Source organism: Rhamphochromis longiceps, linkage group LG16 (assembly GCF_057381845.1).
Source record: "Rhamphochromis longiceps isolate RC_006_pf linkage group LG16, R_longiceps_female_GT1.1, whole genome shotgun sequence".
NCBI classification, from domain to species: domain Eukaryota; kingdom Metazoa; phylum Chordata; class Actinopteri; order Cichliformes; family Cichlidae; genus Rhamphochromis; species Rhamphochromis longiceps.
In genome coordinates, this window is record NC_140572.1 from 18,179,092 (window position 1) to 18,200,370 (window position 21,279).

General features: G+C 40.6%; 1 protein-coding gene across 6 annotated transcripts in view; it reads right to left on the bottom strand.

The window, feature by feature from the left end:
• Nucleotides 1-21,279, bottom strand: part of mcf2lb (mcf.2 cell line derived transforming sequence-like b) — a 53,830-nt gene that overhangs the window by 8,518 nt on the left and 24,033 nt on the right. For all 6 annotated transcript variants that reach the window (XM_085384361.1, XM_085384362.1, XM_085384363.1 and 3 more), the window contains exons 2-21: nt 17,366-17,449; nt 16,179-16,293; nt 11,053-11,143; nt 7,667-7,786; nt 7,413-7,529; nt 6,243-6,392; nt 5,996-6,120; nt 5,281-5,395; nt 5,089-5,208; nt 3,820-4,011; nt 3,533-3,724; nt 3,161-3,320; nt 2,428-2,486; nt 2,243-2,328; nt 2,025-2,091; nt 1,820-1,935; nt 1,641-1,710; nt 1,453-1,545; nt 1,014-1,106; nt 783-908 (exon numbers count right to left, since the gene is read on the bottom strand). In XM_085384361.1, coding sequence (XP_085240487.1) covers nt 783-908; nt 1,014-1,106; nt 1,453-1,545; nt 1,641-1,710; nt 1,820-1,935; nt 2,025-2,091; nt 2,243-2,328; nt 2,428-2,486; nt 3,161-3,320; nt 3,533-3,724; nt 3,820-4,011; nt 5,089-5,208; nt 5,281-5,395; nt 5,996-6,120; nt 6,243-6,392; nt 7,413-7,529; nt 7,667-7,786; nt 11,053-11,143; nt 16,179-16,293; nt 17,366-17,449 — 2,291 coding nt within the window. The remainder of the gene's footprint in view (nt 1-782; nt 909-1,013; nt 1,107-1,452; nt 1,546-1,640; nt 1,711-1,819; nt 1,936-2,024; nt 2,092-2,242; nt 2,329-2,427; nt 2,487-3,160; nt 3,321-3,532; nt 3,725-3,819; nt 4,012-5,088; nt 5,209-5,280; nt 5,396-5,995; nt 6,121-6,242; nt 6,393-7,412; nt 7,530-7,666; nt 7,787-11,052; nt 11,144-16,178; nt 16,294-17,365; nt 17,450-21,279) is intronic.

A 21,279-nucleotide genomic window follows, 5' to 3' on the forward strand; every position in this document is an offset into this window, starting at 1 on the left:
GTAAGTGGCTGCCAAGTTTTAACAGGCGCAAGAGCAGAACACTTGTCTAATTTATCCTAATTTCAAAGCTCTCACGTCACTTATCATCATGTTTCCATCTGCTAGATGAAAGTAACAGTGGAATTCAAAAGGAGTTTCACCTTTCTGGACCTTTATATCTCAAATGATCTGTTAACACTTGATCCTTTGACATCAAGGAAGTCGAAGGATCATGTCAGCTCTTTTCTCCCAACAGTTTTCACAGTTTGCACATTATTTTTGAGTGTTACAGATTTGCATATCTGGGCCACAGATATGTTGTTGCAGTGCAATTCTTTAATGTTTTAAATATCACAAAATATGTAGACTTTCTTACTCGAGTCTTTGTTTGAACTGATTTTACATTTTGATTTAAAAAAAGAGCTTTCAGTTTTGCTTCATGGATTGTAAAAAGCTCTATTATATCATTTAAAAGAACAATTTCACCTCAGAACCTATCTGACGTCCATGACATGTCAGTGACATACACTAAAGTATTGGCTGGCAACTGTTATTCCTTGAATTCAGGTGTTAACAGTCCCATTGCCACAGGTGTAGCCTATAAAATCAAGCACCTAGCCATGCAGTCTCAGTCTACCTTCACAGATATTTGGGCACCTTTGCAGCAGGCCAGTTTGTGAAATTTCTTCCCTTCTAGATATTTAACTATAAACTGTAGGTTATGGTGGCTCTGAGAGTCCATGTAGTGGATGCCAAGCATCTGTTAGGTGACTGATAAACTCTGCGCCTGTTTAATGTCTCACCTCAAATCCTGTAATGGCGATAAGGTGCATGGAGTCATTGACAGCCTTGAGGATCCCCACGATGGAGGTCAGCGCATCCTGCAGGTCATCAGCCCCTTCACAGCCCTTACTGTACTTCAGCATTTCCTGAAGTTAGAAAAAACCGAAGAAACAGCTCATAGCAACCACACGAAAACAGAAAAAAACAGTTGTAGAGTCTGTTTGATTTGTGGCCAACAGATAGATTCACACCTTCAGTAGCAGCTGGTACTTGGTAATCCTCTGAACCGGCTTCAGGAGATATGAATCTAAACCCAGTTTATGCTCCAGCTTTTTCTGGCATTCCTGATGTAATAAAAAGAAAATGATGTCAAATAAAACATTAACACCTTTTTACTCTGCCCACCTGAGCGTAAATCTCTTTTGAGCTACTGTATCTCACTGAAAAATGTGTTTAACTTGGTAACTTGAGTTGTTATATAATGCTGTGTTTTTCAAATATTATAGCTTTTAATTTCCCACTGGATGCTGGAAAAATCAGTTTGCAATTTTTGGTAACTAGGCAACTGAATTTAAGTATTTATACAAATGAGTTTTTAAAAATATTTTTTGGGAGGTTGTTATTTCCCCAAGCAATGAAATGTTAAATGGGTTAGGCTAACACAAATGTGCTGACGGCTGATTTGTTCACCTGGAAGAAGGCGCAGTCTGAGCACTGCCTCCACAGGCTCTCAGAGCGAGGTTTGTTGTGACAGTACTTCTCATAGATCTGCAGGTCTGTCATCTGAGGGGAAAGCAATGAAAAAGATTTGTACAGCACAGTCCCTTCCTTCAGTAAAATTTGTTGTGTGCCTCTCGGCTATCTCACCCTTTACTCACCCTCTCTAAGAAGCATCTACCAACCAACTCTGGGCAGTCTGTGTACTGCTCCAACTCCCTCAGAAAAGTTCTGGTAAAACAAAAAAAAAAAAATAAAAAAGATTTTGAATGTGTTTATTGGCCTTTATGTCCAACACAGGACAGATATGATCAGTGACCACCAGATGGCGCTCCGTTACCTTTTGTGAAAGTGGTAAATTTCCGGCATGTTGCCAAACAAAACCTCCTTTTTGTTCTGCAAAGGCGCAGGGATAAGGTGAGACATTGCTGGATTATCCATCTCAGAGGCGTATCCCTGAAACAAACCAACAAAAGCACAATATGAAATACCCAGAGCAGGAAAAACAGAGAGCGCAGAAAACCTTCTGTGGAGTGATTCTACACCTGTAAGACACAGAGCAGCTCCTCCACGTAAGCCCTCTCAGTTTCCAGCAGCTCGTTCATAACATGTCTGCAGAAAGGCAAAGGCAGAGAGATCAAGTAAGGGGTTTGGTGTACTCAGATAGCTGCACGGAGCTTTAGATCCCCAGATAACCCTTTTCACACAGCCCATCTGCTGTGTAATTTGATTACAGATGAAAGAGTTAGTGTTGATCCCTCACCGCCTGAGCACTGCCAGGTTCTCCTCCTCCTCTGACAGAGAGGTATGTCTGCTGCTACTGTATTCGTTCTTCAGTTGGCCATTTCCCTAAAAAAAAAAAAGGGGGGAACATTGGATATGGAACAGACTCCAAAGTCTTCAGAAAACACTTGTACAACAGTTTACAAACAGAATCTTGAGTCTCACTTTTTCACAGTTGCCGGAGTCTGTCTCTGAGCATTTCTTCTCCAGCTTTGCTCTGCGTGCTGGGGATGTGAAAATACAGGGATGATTTTCAACTTATTAAACTATGTAATAACTATTAATAACTTTGATCGTTTTAGCTGGTCATGAGGAATGTGGCATGATATTAGAAAAGCTGCATTCAAGGTTTCCAAATACTTTATTATTGTAAGTAGCTGGTTTCAGCTCAGTAATGCTTGCAGCTTGAAACATCCTTTTTGCAACATGTATATTATACATTGTGTGGCAATTTTGTACAATTAATACAAAGAGGTTATGTGGTTTCTATTACTGTCAATGCTTCAATATACTGACTAATAGAATAGCTGTGAAAAACTATAAATTAACTGGAGAGTGTGTAAAGGCCCTTGTATGTAAATGTGTAGGATGCAGGATAAATAAAGAAAATGTATACATTTTTTTTGTCGTGAAAATAGTGATTTCAAGCTAAAAATATAAGATTTTTTTTATTTCCTTCTACAAGGTTGTTCTGCAATAAGTTATGTATCCTTATTGTGTTTGAACAGTGGAAAATGGACTGTTAATGCATGGTCTCAGGTATTGCACACATAAGAGCTAGAGACAGCATCAACAGGCTTCAAGTAATGCTAAGACTGAAGAGCACAAAAACCTGAGAAAGTCTGAAAAGGCTCTGCACTGCATGACGAGTGTAATGTACGGCCGTGTGAAGACTGACCAGGTGAGCTGAGAGGGGATTTGATGAAGGCTTCGGGTCTCGGGGCTACTGGCTGCACAGGCCTGGTTTGTTTAGCTGCTAGCTTCTTGAGGCTGACTCTCCTCTTGTCAAACATCTCCTGCATGGACGCCTGCTTCTGGAAAACTTTCTCCACTTGGTCCTGATGCACAGGAAGCCACCGGAAAAGTGTCACCATTAAATGTGTTATTGATGTATGCCAACATCAGTAAAGTCGTAACACAATAATCTGAGATGAGATATTATGCAATGTTAGACATTAGCACTAATGTGGTCATTTTTGTTGGCGAAAACCTCAGCGATGTGACGTTTGAATGCAACACGTGTGTTCTCCTCTCATGTCAGTCCTCTTACCCTAAACTGCTGGTTCAGCACGGCCTCGTAGTCTTTCCAGATGGTGCTGAGGTCTGTCAGCTGATTCTCGCCTGCATTATCCAGGTAACGTTCCAGCTCCTGCAGGGCCAACTCTGCGCCCTCATGTGACTGACATTTATCAACCGGCTGAGAAGCCAGCAGGTATATGCCATCATCAACCCACTTTGATGCCTGCAGAGGAGAGCAGAGGAGGATGAAAGTGGAAAAACCAGAAACAACACAAGACAAAGGGACTAATGGGGGCATGTATGCAGTTGTCTTCTCACCCGCTCCAGCCGGTGGTGTAGCTCCCTGGCTTTGAGGAGATGGTCCTTCTTGGCTCTCAGATTGTTGTTCACAGTTTCACTGATTGTTCTAAGCTCACTGCATTTGGGCTGAATGGAGTCCTCAGCGTAGTGGGACTTCTGGATCAGTTCATCACCCTCCTGGGACAAGGCTGCAGTTCTGACCAGAACCTCCTGAGGACCAGTGTAGTGCAACAGTTCAGTTCTGACCTCAGCTCAGCGGACAGTTTGTTCCAAAGAACAGGACCACAGTTATTGAAAGCACACTGAGATGACCTGAGAGGTCCAGTTGGGTTATAGACACTGAGTGAGTCAAAAATATATGGGGTTGTTGTGCACACAGGTATTGTGCTTTGAATGCACTGTGCAGCTGTGACACGAATTTTAGGAAATATAAGCCTAAAAGCTCATATTTAAGAGTTCCTGCAGAGTGTAATGGGATTTTGTCCAGATGAAGCTGCTGATGTAGTTTTGGTTCTTGATTTAAAGCTGATTGCACTACTTTTTTATTTAGGTCTTTCTTGCTTAGTATGTGGTTCTGTTGGTCAGTGCATAGCATGTTTCAATTTGAATTACTTACGCTTTTACTTTAAATTTGTTTAATTTTTTGTGTAGATTGTTGTATTTTTAGACACAACCTTGTTCTTTTTCCACCCTTGATGTCATCTGAGTTCCCTTGCTCCTTGCTAACCTTCCTTAAGCTTTGGTTTTCCTTATTATCTTTATGGACTTTAATTATTCTCACAGTTTGGGAGAAACTCATCTAGTTTGATGTCCTTAAGTTGGACTTTTTTAGTGATCCCTGCGTCCTCTGTGCAGTACTTTATTAGATAAACGCACATTATGAAATAAGAAAACTTGAGAAAATTGCTGCACTTTAGACATTTTACACATGAATATAAAATATAAAGATGTTTAATCACATTTCATGATGATGATGATCACTATTATCTGTTCTATCAACCTTACTACATAAAATCGCAAACAAATTAGTCATTTTGAACAAAATGAAGCACATCTCCGTTTTTTTAATTTTCTTACATGAAAGTTTATTTAAATATCATTTAATTTCAATCATCTGCTAAAACACAGCCGGTGATTTGTTTTTGGAGTGTAATGTAATTTCGAAATGACAAAAAAGAAAGCAGAACACCTCCCCTCCACCCCCATCCATATTATAAAGCATCTTATTCAGCTGTTTGGGTCATGATTACACAAAGCTTTAATTGTGATGATTCAGGTGTGACTTACACAGACTTTCTCCTCGTAGGTCGTGAGCTCAATGAAGATGTGGTCAGCATGGGCTGGACTGATCCCAACCTCAGAGAAGGTTGCAAGTTTCTCAGACACCTGATCCAGCAGAGCCCTCACCTGCACCAGAAACACAAGTTTTGAAGAGATCCAGTATGCGGGATTTCAATATATAAAAAAAGTCCTGCTCACCTCTCGGTAGTTATGCTCAAAGTGGCGCAGTTGAAGACACTGCTCTAGTTTGGTTTGATGTCTCACCCAGAACTCATCAAAAGCTCGTTCTGTCTCGTCCAGCTGAGACAGCAATCTGCCAGGCAAGGCGAGAAAGACGGAGAGGAAAGAGCCAGCGTTAAATCGAGCTAAAGCCGTAGGGGGAAAATTAATGAAGCAGAGAATGCTGACTGAGGTTTTCAGATCCTCTTGGTTTATTGTGTTTGCATGTTTTTATGCTATTTAGTGGCAATAACTATTATGATTATTGTGGAGATCGGTTCTCTCAATGTGCCTTAAAATACCGTGTGACCTCAAAGCATACTGACTTGAAACAATATTCCTAAAATAGCGAAAAGAGATGAAACAGGCCAGGAAAAAATATCTTGCATTTTAAAAAAGGCTTTAATTTTTGTTACGTAAATACATCAGGATGTGAAATGCCTTTATAATTCAGTGCTGGCCTGATATGCTTAGCTCTTAATTTTAACTTAGTTCAAAGCATGTCCGAAAAAATCTAGGGAATCATTATTTATGAATTTCAAACAAATATTCATCCCACAAAAAGTTAAAAGTTCTGTCTCAATCAGCAAAGAAAAAAGTGCTCCTCTAATATCTCCTAATGTGCCATGACTGGAAGTTTTTTAGTTTTCAGTCACCGTCCCGCAGCTGTGCCACTGGCGTAACTGGTTCCAACCTTTGAACTGTAGCCAGATTCTCCAGTTCATCCTGGTTCATGTTGTGGTCGGGGTCTCGCACTACAGGCTCATTGATGCTCTCCAACAGCCTGCTGCCCTGACCCAGAGCCACCAGTAAATCCTCCTAGAAATACAGAGACAGATGGGGCAAGCATGCATTATCTGAACAGACCAATGAAGCAATTAATGCATATCATATTACTCTTGTAATTTCAAAGAATGCATTTTTATATTTGAAGGTATTACCTTCATTCTTTCTTTCTTGCTGGTGTGTGTGCTCAGAAGGATGGTTGTGGCCTGTATTTCATTTGGGAGTTCAGTTTCTGCCAGCTCAGTCCCAAATGACTGCAGAGTCTGTGCCGTTTTCTTTACCATCAGTGCAAAGCCTTCAATAGCCTGAGTCACGGGAGACACAACAGAGATTTTCATCGAGAAAATGCCAAATTTTCATTCTCAGGTGATGCTGATAAAATGCACTGGGTTCTTGTAACATGTAAAACAAATCATAAAGTGCACTTTTGAGGGGATTGGCTAGTTCCGAATTGCAGTCTGTAAGTAGAATACTTTATGACAATATCGTCAGTACTCAATTTGCAAATATCACTTTACATTTTGATCTTACTGTATAGGCGGAGGTTAAAGTAGACTGGATGGATCCAGTTCTGGCACTTTTAGCTAATAAGTGATCAAATCTTATCAGCAGTTTAATATCTAATAGAACCGAAAAATTTATTTTTCATGTGCTGCAGCCAACTTACAAGCCAGCTTCCACGTTAAACACAAGTAAGGTGTTCATGGATAAACAGAGTAACACTTATAACCTTCAGGTAATTTCAAATGCTTCAAAAAGTTTAGCAAATATCAGCAAATACAAACTATTTCTGTACTGTTTGGACCACAGTGTGGCTGCGAGCCAATTGTGTGTGGTATAGCAAGTTCCCTCAAAGAGATGGAGAAAGGTATAAGACAAAGAGGACAGGAGAGGAAGATGAGAAATTATTTTCAAAGGCATCTGATAAACTGGAAATTTAAAGCTTATGTAACCATGCTTATTCTTTGGTCATCAGATGTTGGACCTGTACATGGTACATACTGTATATATGTGCTGGATGAAAATGCTGGGGATTTTAGTGCAGGCTGTAGTGGTTAGTTTACAGCACTGTGGCACACAGACTAAGCAGTGCAGGTTGTGGTGTTCATTATAAGTGGTTATGTCAAGGGTAGCACATTTCAGTTTAAATTAGATCTTAAAGTATTATTTTTAAATGATCCCGCCCCTAATCCTTACAGCTGCATTGAATACTAGAGTTCTCCCTTCTACCAAAACCCACTTTAACCCTTGCTTACAGGCATGCAGAAAAAGTTTTTTTTTTTAAATTGTCTTATAATCAATGGATAGTACTGAACAGTACATACTGTGCGGTGAGAGATCCACTTCTCATGGCAGTACTCCTGTGTTCCCCCGAGCTCCTGGGTCAGTTGGGTGCGATCAATATAAGAGTGCAGCTCAGTTATAGAGCTCAACATAATCACCTGAGAGAGACAAACATCAACATCTTTGAGCAACTATATTTCTTCTTCATTTTTTTTCCTATTTGAGAGGAGAACACAAGTCACTCATGGAATAGACACAAGTGTGTTTTTGCACAGGAGACCCAAAGCGCACGCACCGGCACCTTCATCTTGAACTCATCCTTGTTGAACTTGAAGAGGATGTCGGAGAGTGTGCGTTGCAGAAGGGTAGTGGGCCTCAGAACCAGAACCAGCTGGAGGTTCCCTGGGAAGGAGCCCTGACATAGGAAAGGAGACCGAGTATGTAGTAAGGCAAGCAAGTCATCACACTTCAGTTGTACATGTTCTGTTTTTTTCTTCTTTTGTTTTCCTGCTGACAGCATGGACTTCTCATATATTACTCTCCCCCTTTGTCTCTCCTTCCATCTCCCACGTGATAACACCGATGTGAAGAAGCTAGTAGACTACCAGAGAATGAAGAAAATGTGGAGGGTGCAGGGCGCCATCGCATGCCAGGGACATTAATCTTCATGTCTCTGAGATGCTTCTGCATGAATAATGAGGCAGACGGCGTATTCACACATGTGTGGAGGCACATTCAATCAGGGTTTCCCCTTACTCAGTTGACATTGTCAAGCTGAACTGGCATAGTTTTGAGTTGTTTGGTGACAAGGAAGTTATCAATTTCTCCTTTTTAGACACATCTATTTCACATCTTATCCCTGTATCTGAGGAGTATTTTTTTAGCCCTTTTCACAGCTTGGCTGCACAGTATAAACACTAGGGGACACGTCTATAATTAACTTGATTATTTCTTTGCAAAAAGAAAACAAAGACAGTTGCTTCAAACAACATACTCAGCACAAAAACAGATTTCACTAAGCAAAACAGTTTTGCTTCATGTGTTCAGAACATCCACATAAATCCTTTTCATATGTATCTTTCTGTCCATCTACCACACACTCTCAGCCAACAGACCCAATAAAAGCTAATTAAAATGTCATGATTGACACCCACTGACAGCATGGAGGGCACAAGCTGATCTCCCTTCTTCAGGCAATACAATAGATAATGCAGCTTTAATTAGCTAATGACCTAAATGGATGGTTTGTCTGATTGGCCATCCTCCTCGAGTGAGTTGGGGAATGCTGGTCCAAGCAGAAGTGAGAGCGAATACATTGTTCATAAAAGAAATCCTCTTGGGAGCAGCATTATTAATGGGATTAATAAATCAATCCATTGTTTGTCCTTACTGACCCGCTGGAAGAAGGAAGATAACTGGTTAAAATGGTCATTCACCATCTGCAGAGATGAATCATGCAATCTGCAGAACATATGGCTCTGTTTGTTAGTGGTAGGTGTTATCACAAAACAGGCCTGTTATTAATTATTTTATGATTAATGGATCTGGCAGTCTTGTGCAGAAACAAATCTGAAACGAGTAAATGGTAAATCTGGTAAGATTCTATATTTTATCACCATCAAAAAAACAAAATCCTAAGAAATATATATGCAAATTAATATCTGAGCCTGTGTGTAGCAAAGCCTGATATATCCGATTCCTGGTAAGAATCCAGAATAGCTGTTAGGAACTTTAATGTAATGTATTGTTAAACCTTCAGAGAATACATTGAACAAAGGCACTGCTGTGAGTCCTAGTGCACTAGCTAAATATAGTCCAACTAACACAGTGTGTTTTCTAAAACAGTCGCAGGAATTAAAAATATATATTTTTAGAAATATAACTATATATTCATGTGCAGCAGGTTATCTTCTTTAAATTAAAGTTCTCATAGGCTAAAGGCTACAGACAGTTTTGGGAGCTGACACTATATTATATATCCAGTCTTAGCTTCCAAGCATTCATCCATGTTGCTTGGATCTGTTGTCTCTGGCAGTCATGCACTACTTGCTCTTTGACAATGGCTGACACACACACGCCTCAGGAGGAGCCTGATAAATGACAAGCTTTAGGTAGTGACAGACTTAATTAAGACCAGTCTACAAACACTTTCTCTCATAAGACTCAGCTCAGCTGTCCTCAAAAACACACTGACCCACATTCAGGCCCACAAGCCCACATATGCACGAGTACACACATCTACATAGACATGCACATGCACAGCAAAAGACAAAGAGCATCACTCCTCAGCCGCCTTATTTTCTCACAGACACAGACCAACACACAGACGGAAGAACCTCCACTCTACAGATAGCGCCACTTTTCATCACCACGTATTTAACAGCCTGGTGGAATCACTTCAAGCAGAGTATTAGTACAGGGCTGACTGAATGGCCCCTTATTACCAGCCTGTCAACCTGTAAAAGTCTGCCTTGTGGGATTAATAAAGCTTGATTTAATTTGAAATGACTGAGTGGGTCTCCCATATCTCTGGAGACAGTGGGTGGTAATAGCCATCATTTGCTCTCCCACTCAGGCATTTCATCTTTTTATACATCTGCCTCCTTCAGTGTTTTCAATAGACACGTGAGGATCTGCTTCACACAAAAAATGCTGTTCTATGTAGATTTCCTTAAGGAAAACTGTCCTACACACCATCTTTGTCATCTGCCGTGTCTGAAAAATCCTGAGATTCTTTTGATTCCAGTGGAGCAATTCTATGATACTGGAGATCAACACAGTAGCTCATTTTTGTTACATAAAGAAGCTACTAAGCCAAAGAAAAGTGGCCTTCTTTCATTAGTATATGAATCATGGTGCTTGTCAGCAGTCCATTGGTTTAGCTCCAGTTAAACAATACTGAGAGATTGTGTAAGAGGGTGATTCCCACCCCCATCTATATACACTATGGAGCGCTGCCAGTGCTTCATCAACTCCCTACAGAAAGCCTGAAACATGGATGATCATATAGACACTCTGGCTCACTGTACACAAGTAAAGCCTGGGACAAATGAAACATGCTCCAAAATAACATTCTCCTTATTCTGTTAGTGTCAGTTTTCCATCTAAAAAGAAGCAGGATTAATGAGCAATGGAAGAGATTATATCAGAAGTTCCCTCTATCCTGATGTATCATGCAGCAGCTGAAAAACATACAAAAGGCTACTTTGCTTAGTAGGTTGTGCAGGAGTCCTTTAAGCCACTGTGAGCAGCATTTAAGTGACTCATTTATACTAATTTACTCAATTGTTTATAATAGAGGCCCAAATATCAATCAATGTAAAGCCAAGATGATGAGTGAAAGATTTAAACGAATGTGTGAACAAAACAAACACATTCTGCTGTATTTTCAGCTTATTTTTCCCCATAGCTGTGAAAACACTGGCTGTGATGGTAATGGTCGAGAGCTTATGGCTGTGCTTTCTCATATATTAGTGGTGGAGCTGTTAAGTAGAGGAAGTTACAACATCTCTCTGAGGCCTAATAAGCTTCATCCTTCCATGGGTGATGGTGTACGGACAGTTCCTGTCAAACCTCGGTCCCCTCACTCTCACAGCTGATGAAATATCTGTTTCTGTCCCAGTGAGACTCATGCAGAAGGCAAGTGCATGCTCAGATCTGCAGAGGCAAAGACAAACTTACTGCAATACGAAGCAGGGTCCCCTTTACAGCTGCCCATCGGTCTTGCCGGCGATCAATCACCAGGATGAACCCCACGCCTGTTGACGACAAGCTGGAACACACAAGGAGGAAACATTTTCAGCACAAACTAAACAGATCTGTTGTGACCAGCTTGATGGTTCAAGGGTGAGAAAGTTAGCAGCACAGTGAATGTGGAGGATGTCATATCAGTTTGTTTGTTTGTTTTACATGGAAACAGCCTGTACTACAACCAAACGACAGACAAGTAGGGAATTCTTTAAACACAAGAGCTTTAAGAGGTGGGAAAAAATCCTCTATGGCACAGAAGTGAAGCCAAGTGCCTGTTCACAGATTTCAGTTTTGTTGTGCTGCTCTTTATCTTCTTAGACAGCTGGCGCCATCAATAAAAGGAGATACTGTGAAGCGCCTCCAGATTTCTTGGCCACCAGCCCCCAGCCCTCACTTCCCCCATTCCCCTGCTCTCCTTTGTGGTCCCAGTAGAAATGGGGAGGGGATGGGTAAACACTGACAACAACTACTGACGGCCGCACGTGCAGTTTACCAGCAGAATCCTATCTACACTACCTGAAACATGTGCATCCTGTTTCAGGTAGAGGTAAAGCACCGTCATTACCTTTCAAGCAGAAATATTCCAGTAAGCTTCAAGTATTTGTTTTCACATCTTTCATTCTGCAACTATTGACTGCGTAGACAAGGTGGCAGCAGTTAAAAAAAAGAGCGGTCCGTGTAACAATGAAGGCAAAATGAAAACACAGTAGATGCAGATCCCAGTGTGTTGTGCTGTTTGAAGCAGAGGCAGCCAAATGTTTAAGACCATTCCAGGATCCAGACTCTGCACCCCCTTCACTGCATCTGTGCGCTAACCAATGAGAGCTGAGAGCTGCTGGAATAAGAGCCAACCAAACCAAGGGTGCATAGCAATGGGCAGCTTTATTAGCCAATCAACGGATCAAAACAGATGTGAGTGAGGTTCTGAAGAGCATTTACAGTGTGCACCCAAAGCTTGCAGTATTAGTAAATCTATTCATGTCTGCCTCTCTAGTTAATGCTGTTACTTACTGTATCATTTACATTAAATTACTCATGACACTTCCTTCCCCTTTCATCTTTTCCTTTTTCTCCTCCTCTATCATCCTCACTTTTCACCCCTGCAGTTTCACACAGTCATTGCTTTACAACTCATGTGCAGAGGTAAAGTGAGACAAGAGCTTTTCATCCTTTCAGACATTTATGACTCCTAAAATAAGAGGGTGGTTTATGCTGAACATCCACTGCCAGGGGATGGGAAATTTAATCATTTGGCCTATCAAGTAGTAGCACAACTTTAAAGTAAAGTATTAGCAGAAATTTGAAGGTAAATGTGAATAAGTGGATGTACAGTTTTTTGTGTAGCTATAAATTTTTTTTGCAAACACACAATTTCCCAACTACTGCAAAAACTACTCATTTAAATATTCATAGATATTTTCTGGTGCTTTGGGGGCTGCGCATCCATGAGTGTCCTTCTAATAATTGGATTTCTAATGTCAAAGGGTACAGAAGCACCTCGAGCTGTGAGTCGAGCTGTGAAAAAGCTTTTGCCCAAAGCCACTGCAGTGATGGGATGAGTCTCCTGGTTTAGTGGATATGCAACACATAACACGCATGGTACAGCTCCGGCCTCCTCTTGTCTTTTAACAGGGCAAAGAAATGTGCATCTGTGTTATATAATAAATAAGAAGCAAACCAATTGTTAATTTGTGAATCTATAAGAAACAAAATAAATTAAAATAAACTTTAATTTGGATTATGCTTATGAAAACAAAACCATTCGCCTGACTTCTAAGGGGGATTTTCTCGCAGTGATTGTATCCATGTTAATTTAATGTATTATGAAGTTGAAATGATTTTCTCTAGCAAAGACCAAATTAATATAGACTTAGATCAGAGATGGTATGATTTCAGAGAAGTCATTTGGGCCTCTCTTTCTTTCTTTGGTCTTTCGTTATCAACAAAAAGCTTACAATTTGATTGTACACACTAACAATTGTAGTTGTGTCTTTGTTGAAATATCACACAATCTGTGTATGTTCAGACAAAACCAATCACACCAATTTTGAGACCTACTGCCAAAACATAGCTGACCTGCTTATAGGCACCTGGCTAATGTGTCTGAGGGAGCATTCCATTAGTATTGTCACAAAAATTGATATCCGGATGCTAATCGCTACTAAAAATGACTACAAAATTAGATACTCAATCAAAATATTACCAAAACCAACAGTGCGATCTTTGGGTCCACCAGTTGTGGATAGAGCAGGCACAGAGCCCCTCCCCTCACTAGCAGCTGAACACATGAGTGGTAATTGACATTTAAAACAGTGAACAACATTTTATGAGGAATTTCAAGAGGTCAGTAAAGCTCCTGTTTCAAGAAAATTGAAGTATTGAACATTCTCACATGTGACGTTAGACATTTAACTATTTGAATGGTCACATTAGAGTGAAACTGTCTGTGGAAGTACTGAGGTTTCATTTTATTTTCGGCATCAGTCTGCAAAGTGTGATATGAGGAAGATATTAAAAGTCATATATAATTACTTCCGTACTTACTATAGTAATATAACGAATGTAGAATGTTCTGTTCACTGATTATCTCATTCTAAAGGTGAGAGTTCAATTTCCTCAGGCCAGTTCTCAAGGTCCTTGCATGGTTTTTGAAGAATTACAAACTATAATTATTTGATGCTTTATACTGGTTTATTTAACACGATGCAAAACAATAACTTGTATTCAAATTGTCTGTGTCAACATAGTGTAACGAGATCTGGCTGAAGGACTGATGAAGTTATGTGATGGCAACGTATCTGTTCATCCATCCCTCTATAAGGCACAAGAACTGCTGTTCTACTTAGAAATATTAGCAGATTTCAGTGAAAGCTGGACATGGTGTTTATTTACTGGGTTTAAACCCAAAATGAGCTTAAATCCAAGATCATATTTGCTGTTATATAGGCATTTTTTTCATTTTGGCAAGCATTGGTAGGTCCCCTAGAGTAGTGGAACCACTGCAGACACTGGATGTGCCATATTAGAAATTCATACAAGTGAGGAAAAACAAGGTCCAAATGTAAGTGACCTCATTTATATCTGGACCTTGCTGCGGACCTTCTGATGGAGATTGGCATTCCCAGTTGTGCTTTGGTAAAAAAACGTAGTTATGCTTGTGTTGTGATGTGCATGTAGTAAATGTTATATGCTGTAAACTGGATTTCCTCCATGCAGTCGTTATTTATAAAGTACTCTGCAAACCCTAACATTACGGCTAACAAGTGGATTCTCCTGTTTCGGTGCAGCTAGCCAACGATAAAGAATCAGTTAGTGAAAAAGACGCAGAAAGTGAAAAAGACAGTAAAAATAAAGTAGCCACCATAAACTGCTTTTTAGTTTTAGCTTCCTTGCTTTCCACTGAGTTATCGCTTCTTTCACTAGTTATTTTACATAAACTAATCTAAGTCTATTAGCAGCAACCAACCCACCAACCCTGTGACATCACATTCTGTACTGGCACAAGATGTTGCAATGCATTTGCTAAAGCCTGTAGCTTTAAACACTTCAGTCACAGACTGTTAAATCTATCACAATTCTTTTAAGAGTAGAGCTCCATGGTCTTAACCTTCATACGTAGTGTTTCATGTCCACTTTAAGAGTGCACCAGCTTAATGCCCCTCCCCCCACAGTCTGTCTGCTGACTGTATTCCCCAAGATACACAAACCATTTACGGGTTCATTTACTGAGTGTTGGTGGATGCAAAGAATAGAGTCAATTAATTAGATTCCTTCATTCACAAGACAAGACCCAAATTAGTTTAGTAGTCAACACATCCCAGCAACCAGCCAGTCAAGCATGCACACGTACGTATGTATGAGAGTATCAACATAAGAAATTATGTCTACAATTAATATCGATCCTGTGGTATTAATTTCAAACAAGCAGCAGCTGTCCAAGGTCAGAACAGACATTTGTCCCTGGATTCTGTGTGCCTCATTCGTGGTGTCAGTCCCTCAGGTATCTCCAGCCATCTGTCTGTGCATTCAGAACAGCTTGAGGCTGGCTCAGCACCATCTCACCCTGTGGCTGACCCTCACTCACTTGACAGAGTGACCAACAAGTAAGTGCATTACCTAAATTGTATCCAGTTAGGAAAATTAAGCCCATACTGAAATAAAGTTAGCCAAACATTGGCCAACTAACTCTGTATTTACTTCAAGTGATTAAAGCTCTACTGTTAACGGAAGAAAAGCTGTGCTGTGACTAAAGGCCATTGCAGACACATGGATACAGAGACATGCCTCAGTGAGCAAGTGGCCATGTCACTCACACACACACACACACACACACACACACACACACACACACACACACACACACACACACACACACCCCTCTGGTTAGCTGTATGCATTATTCAGGTTCAACCCGCTAGAATCACTGCTGGTTTCTATTTATACACAATGAGAAATTTCAGGCAGAATGAAGGGAAAGCAGGACATACAAGATGATAAGCTAAATCAAAAAACATAAAAAAAATATCATGATTTAAAGAGCCAGGTATTGATTATAAAAGAAATTTGGAGAAACGGTTGCTCCTGCAAATTTTTTTCTCTTCTCTCGACATCTGCTCTGCCCATGTGGACAAAGACTGAACTGAAGAACACTTATAAAATAAAGTGTCCGCAGGAATCCCAACTGGCCCTCTTCTTTTATACAAAGCTATGAGGTAATTGAGTCTTCCTCTTTGAGCAATTCTAGAGTGAGGCTGTAATAAGTTAACTACTGCCATCTACTGGCAGACTTCATACACTCCTTCCAGTACATCACTATCCTTCCTCTAGTTTCAGTTCAGGTGATCAGCATGAAAACTTCCCTAGTTTGAGCCACTTTCAAAGCCTTTCTATTTTATTACATAATATTTGATACTGTCTGGGCCACATGGTTTATCCATAAACCTGGATATGTTCATCAGCAGTACTTTGTTGCAATGACCGTAGAGAAACCAAGGGAAAGGTGACACAGGGTGAGCGAGATGAGACTTTAATTAGAGGTGAAAAAGTTCAGACTTTACCTTGGGACGCTTGTCAGGTAGGTCAACACGTTGTGAAACTCCTTGTCTGTGATCTCCCCAAATGCAGGGAATTCTGGGAACACAATGATGGGGCTGCCATTATCTCCTCTTCCTCCTAAGAAAAGGAAAACAAGATACACTGAAACTTTCCAGATAAAATAGGGGGTTCTGTAAGAATGCTTTATGTTTAATAGGACATAAGAATAGAACGAAAAATGCAGTCACAAGGGGGCACTGATGTGAAGACTAGATTGTGATACTGGAGACTGGACAGAAAAAAATACTATATATTCACATAAAAAATATAGTCTTGTAGGCTCTCGTTCTCTTCAACAGACAATCGGCAAAAAGCCACTGGTTTCATGTAAATACATGTTTTCTCCAATACTGATCTCCAGCACATGATTTAAATGTTGCCTCAGGTTTGAGACTTTGAGACTCAGAGATCATTTACATGAAATAATGACAAAAAAGAAATATTTGAGTGTTCTCACTCTCAATAAGATGATGACAAAAGATTATATAACAATTAAAGATGGAAGGATAGTAAAATAATAAAATGATATGAGACAGAGGGATGCTTCAGTGTTTGCACACAGTGAATAACGTTGACAACAACAGTCTCACCACGCGCACGCACGCACGCGCATGCCTGTCCCTGTGTGAAACAGCTGCTCTGTCAGCACTCATGACTAGAATATAAATCTCTGCCTTTTCCTTCCCTCATCACTATAGCAACAGCAAGTGCATGGTCATGGTTTCAACGTCTGCTTAGATCTTTGTCCGCAAAATGTTTTCTCAATTCTGCCACAGCCACAAGGTCGCCTCTTGGACAGGATTTTTGTCACTGTAGGACTTGCTGTAGCTTGAAATGTCTTTAAAATGATGCTAAAAATACACTTTTTTGGAGGTGAAAACATCTAACATGCAGAGGCGGTAAGTCCAAAAATTCCAGGTAACAGTATCAATGAAGCATGGGCCGTAACGTGATAAACCGTGAAGAGGAAACCGATAGAGGGGAAATTTGAATGGCAAATTAAAGCTGTCCTGTTCAGCTGAATTATGAAAAATTTAAGAGGAGTGCTGATCATTGAAAAATAGCAAACAAAATGACAAAGAACCCAGATCCGGTGAAGCAGACAGACAAAACAAAAAGGAAGACAAAAAAAAAGACATGGCAATTTGACCTGAAAGGAAGGCAAACTTCTTTTGCAGGTCAGGAGTGATGTCAGCAGCGCGGAGAGGACAGCTGTCCAGCTGCATGATCTCATCTGGAGAAAAAAAAGTTACAAAATTATAAGTAGCAATACATCTGAACCGAATACACAAAGTTTAGCAAAGTCTGACAGATTAATTTGAGGATTGTTTAGACTGTCATGGTTCTAAAAATATGTCTACCATCTCTACACATAATTCATTAATAAAACAGTATATTGTGGTGCATTTTCATATATACTTCATTTCACCAAAACGCAGGTTACTTTTGCTGTAAACAAACAGTACTGATATGTTAACAGGCTTTGTCAACAGTTCTTGATCTGCCCATGTGCTCGCCTCATACAGATTAAATTAATCAGATTAAAGGTCATTCCCCCAGTTGGAGATAGAGATTGTAATTATACTGGGGATCAAACTAGAGGTTAGGGAGCCTTGTAGGCTAGACAAGCTGTAACATAATATGCAGAAGTGGAAGGAGATTTTAATCACGCAACAGACAACTTTCCAAAATAATCTTCACCACAAAGCACAGAGAAACAGATTAAATACATATTGAAAAAGCTTTACAGATTCCAGTTTCTGAGCTTTTAACCCTCATGAATATGTATTAAAAGGGACTAAAAACATACTTTGTCCTCGGTTGGCCTCTCACTACAGTTTGAGTAATCAACTCTTAAATTAACATGTTACTTTCTGCTGAACTATTCTGGTTGCATCACATAAGAGTTTCGGTGTTCTTTTCAACACTTCTCAATGATTTGAAGCAGAAGGGGCTCAACAGGGAAACTTACTTTGATGCACCAGTTAGGACTGGGCAATCATGAATTAAGACTCTGGCTGAAGTGGCAGGGTCGCTTACTGATGTTGGCACAGGCTGCTGTGATGAAGAGGGCAAAACTCTAGCAACACTCACAGCTGATTTGGACTGCGGTGAACGCTGTAGGGGTCATGACTGCCTGGTATTTTATATGCAATGGAAACTATACAATAACAACTGCCCAGAGCTCAACTTGAAACTGATAGTCATACATTATATACATACAATAAAAAAAATGAACATCACTCACTCCCACTGTTAAGACATGTAAACTAAGCCACCTCCACAGCATCCATAAAAAAGCAGTACTCTACTGTAATCCATACATATCATTCACATGTTTCTATATCAAAGATCTAAACAAGCTCTGAGCTTTGTTGTGTTTTATTTAAAAAAGTTTTTTATTGGTTTTGAGCAGGGAAAACAAGCAGAGAAAATGTGGCACTGCTGTAATGAACTCTGTGCCATTTGCTATTACAGTTTGGTATTTAATTATTTATGCTGAGATGTGTTTTATGTGACGAGCTCAATAATATAAGTGTTACACTTGCCCCAGTGTACCAGTACATCTGTCATCCTGTCATTAACTTTCTACAGTTACATTTAAGCTTCAGATTTATTCCTAGTGCTGATTGGCTGCAGAAGTTTCACCTTCGCTCATATAAAACCCAAGAAGCTGGAGCTTCTGCTCCCTCACCTCCATCAGCACAGGCATTATTCCTGTGTTACTTTTGCAGTTGTGTTTATTATTTATTAATTATGAGTTGAGTAGTGTAGAATAAGGAGGGGATGTTTTTCTCATTATCATTTAATATTTTAATATGGCATTATTAGTTCATTAGAAGTATATAACCAGCTTTGCATTAAGCATAAATTGAAGTTTTTGACCTTACATTATTCTTTGCATTACAGTGATGGTGATAACTTTAGTTTGATCTTTTCTTACAGGTACCAGAATAATAACATGATTTTCCATTGCAGATGTAACCATGATCATTCCATACACATTGCAGTTTGTTGCTTATTCTAGAGTTGTGCTCAAGGTAATTAAAGGTTAAAAGCTACAGCCAGCGCGAGTCTGGCTGATCTATGGAGGGCAAAGGCTTTGAGCTTGGAAGGCCGCACGCGCTTACACAGCACTTATAAGATGTTATTCTTGGTGATTTTGTGCTTAGTCATGTTTTAATATGTTTTAAGTAGAAGTAGCTGATCCAGCAATATTCATTTAATATTACCGTATTTCCCGGACTACAAAGCGCACCTGAATATTAGCCGCACAAGCTAAAATCAGGGGAAAATCCTGTTTTGTACATACATTAGCCGCACCTGACCAAAAGCCGCAGGTGTTTCAATGTTGACTTATCATATGTAAGAGAATATGCACAAAGGGAATTGTCAGGAAAGAGATGGCTGTTTGGAAACACACCCCTTTTATTAATATTTTGAAAAACAAGTTATGGGTACATATTTGCACATGTAGTACATAACAGTAACCTACAGCACACCAGAAAAATAGATTCGGACTACCTTTTAGGCTCAGGTGCAGTGACACGGCTTTAACAAGAAGAAAAGTCAGTCATTCACCATCTTTCTCTTCTTCCTGCGCTCTAAAACCACCAAAGTCCTCTTCTCCAATGTCGGAAACGAACAGGCTCAGGATGGCTTCGTCATCCACTCTCCGCTTCTCTCCTTCGTTGTCACTTTCAAAACCAAAGAAATCCTCGTTGTCAGTGTCAGAGTCGAACACCCTCAGAAGGGCCGTGGCGGTGTCCTCCTCTCCATCATGCAGCAGTCCAGCCCTTCGAAATCCGTTGGTGATCGTGGATGTTTTCACACTTTTCCACGCTGTCAGAATCCACCGGTGGAGTTGGGCATAACTTGCTTTTCGCAAGTTTATCGCCGCTCGTCATCCACGCCTCCCGCTGAATGCGTAGCGCTACTTTGAAGTTTGTTTTTCGCGCTACTTCGTACGGCACTACGTTGCCTGGCGGACGGACATGTGACTAACATACCACTCTTGAACCCCGATCCTTCCGCCAGGCAACGTAGTGCCGTACAACAGCGGAACAAACAAAACAAATCGTCTTACGATATCACAAAAATCATGGAAAATCCATAGAAAAGCCGCACCTGACTAAAAGCCGCAGGGTTCAAAGCTTGTGCAAAAAGTAGCGGCTTATAGCCCGACAATTACGGTATATACTTGATTTAGAGCAATACACACTGATGGTCTTAACAAATGAAAGAGTCCTTGTAGCTGCCATGTTGTGTCTTAGCAGGGTACAGACGGTTCCAGGAGACGGGGGCAGTCAGCGTCTGCCCTCGGGAAGGAGACAATGTTATTCTTTGTGTTAAATAAACTTGTCAACATTGATTGTATTACACCTGTCACTACGCATGAGGGGGCGTTCTAATACCCTGATTTCATAAAACTATGGTGATGTGTTTTTTGAGATGAGATCTGAGACTGTCTGCATACAGTGTCCATCTCCCACGTGTGTGATCATTAAATCATCGTTTGACTCAACCCGACCGGACCAGTGTTGTTATTGTGGGTTTTTCCTCTGGTGTCCATCCCCAATATTTTGAACCTTAACATTTTGGGGGCTCGTCCTGTGGTATTGGGGTGGAAGTGTGAGGTGTGGACGGTCTGAGGTTGTCGAGCGGACAGGCACGGACCAGGGATCTGATGTGAGTGGCTCCGCGGGTGCATCTAAAGGTAAGGCACTGCCTGTTGAGTAGTGATGGGTCGTTCGCGAACGAAATGGCTCTTAGAGCCGGCTCTTTGACGTGAACGACGCGAGCCGGCTCCTTATCGCGAGCCGTCACGTGGTTGTTTTTTTTTTTTTTTCTTTCTCTCAGCCTCTCTCTCGCACTTTTTTTCCGCTTCACTCTGCACGCGAGCCTTGTGCTTTACGCTGGGCAGAGGGGGGAGGGGCGGTAGTTACACTCAGTAGCACAGGAACAGAGCCAGAGAGAGAGAAAGAGAGGCAGGGACAACAACATTAGAAAGGTATAGTAATCATCCACAACTATTTTCGGTTGCAGATGATAAAGGATTGAGAA